This window comes from Nanorana parkeri, unplaced genomic scaffold (assembly GCF_000935625.1).
Source record: "Nanorana parkeri isolate BGI_ZX_2015 unplaced genomic scaffold, ASM93562v1 scaffold2279, whole genome shotgun sequence".
Lineage (NCBI taxonomy): Eukaryota > Metazoa > Chordata > Amphibia > Anura > Dicroglossidae > Nanorana > Nanorana parkeri.
This window is the reverse complement of record NW_017308547.1, coordinates 22970-24128: the sequence shown is the minus strand read 5'-3', so window position 1 is coordinate 24128 and position 1159 is coordinate 22970. Positions and strand designations below refer to the sequence as shown.

General features: G+C 57.8%; 1 protein-coding gene across 1 annotated transcript in view; it reads right to left on the bottom strand.

Annotated features, from left to right (window-relative positions):
- Nucleotides 1-369: 369 nt before the first annotated feature.
- The window catches only part of APOH (apolipoprotein H), a 15947-nt gene continuing 15157 nt past the window's right edge, over nucleotides 370-1159 (bottom strand). The window contains 1 exon segment of the mRNA XM_018573217.1: nucleotides 370-437. Within this exon segment, the coding sequence (XP_018428719.1) occupies nucleotides 370-437 (68 nt within the window).

Genomic DNA, 1159 nt, shown 5'->3' with positions numbered 1-1159 from the left:
GAACCCCCCCCCCCCTGTGTATATAGCACATGGAAGGTTGTGTGATGACCGGCAATGTCTGACAGATCCATGGCGATGATCCCATCGGTGATCCCGGTGAAGATTTACGACTCATTGCTCCGGATAGGTGGGAATCTCCTATGAAGAATCAGCGAGGGGCCCCATGGGGCATCTCGGGGCCGGCGCGGGGCTCCCGGGAGCGCACAGAACGCATTATTTACCGAAAAACAGGAAATTGAAAGCCAGCGAGGGGGGTGATTGGTGAGCACCATGGCAGCGCCGCGCTCTTCTTCCGGCAACTCCACTGACAGTTCCTCCAAAATGGCGATCGCTGAAAGCTGTGCTTCGCCTTCCATCCCCCGGCCATCATCACCGCTCCTGAGCGCAGGCGGCCATCTTAGACGGATCGGTGGAAAATAGTGACAGGGCTCCCGGTTCTAGGAGAGAGGGAAAAGCAATATTCAGGGAGAGGCGAGGAGCGCTAATGACCGCGCCGCCGCAAAATGATGGCCCATTAGCGGCAATCTGACTCAGACTTACGTCAGCTCTGCCGCCGCTCCATCCTCTCCTACATTCATTATTCATGTGACCGCATCCTCCACTCACAGGGGGAGGTCATCACCAAATGACTTGTGGCCAGAATAAGGTGAACCCCGACACTGACTGAGGGAGCCAACAGTCCAATATCTGCTCTGCACACTGACACTCAGGACTCTGGAGACATTGCTTGTCTCTGCTCAATATGACTCTGTTCCTGCCCTCCTTCCCTTCTCCTGTCCTCTGCCCTACTTCCCTTCTCCTGTCCTCTGCCCTCCTTCCCTACTCCTGTCCTCTGCCCTCCTTCCCTTCTCCTGTCCTCTGCCCTCCTTCCCTACTCCTGTCCTCTGCCCTCCTTCCCTTCTCCTGTCCTCTGCCCTCCTTCCCTTCTCCTGTCCTCTGCCCTCCTTCCCTTCTCCTGTCCTCTGCCCTCCTTCCCTTCTCCTGTCCTCTGCCCTCCTTCCCTTCTCCTGTCCTCTGCCCTCCTTCCCTTCTCCTGTCCTCTGCCCTCCTTCCCTTCTCCTGTCCTCTGCCCTCCTTCCCTTCTCCTGTCCTCTGCCCTCCTTCCCTTCTCCTGTCCTCTGCCCTCCTTCCCTTCTCCTGTCCTCTGCCCTCCTTCCCT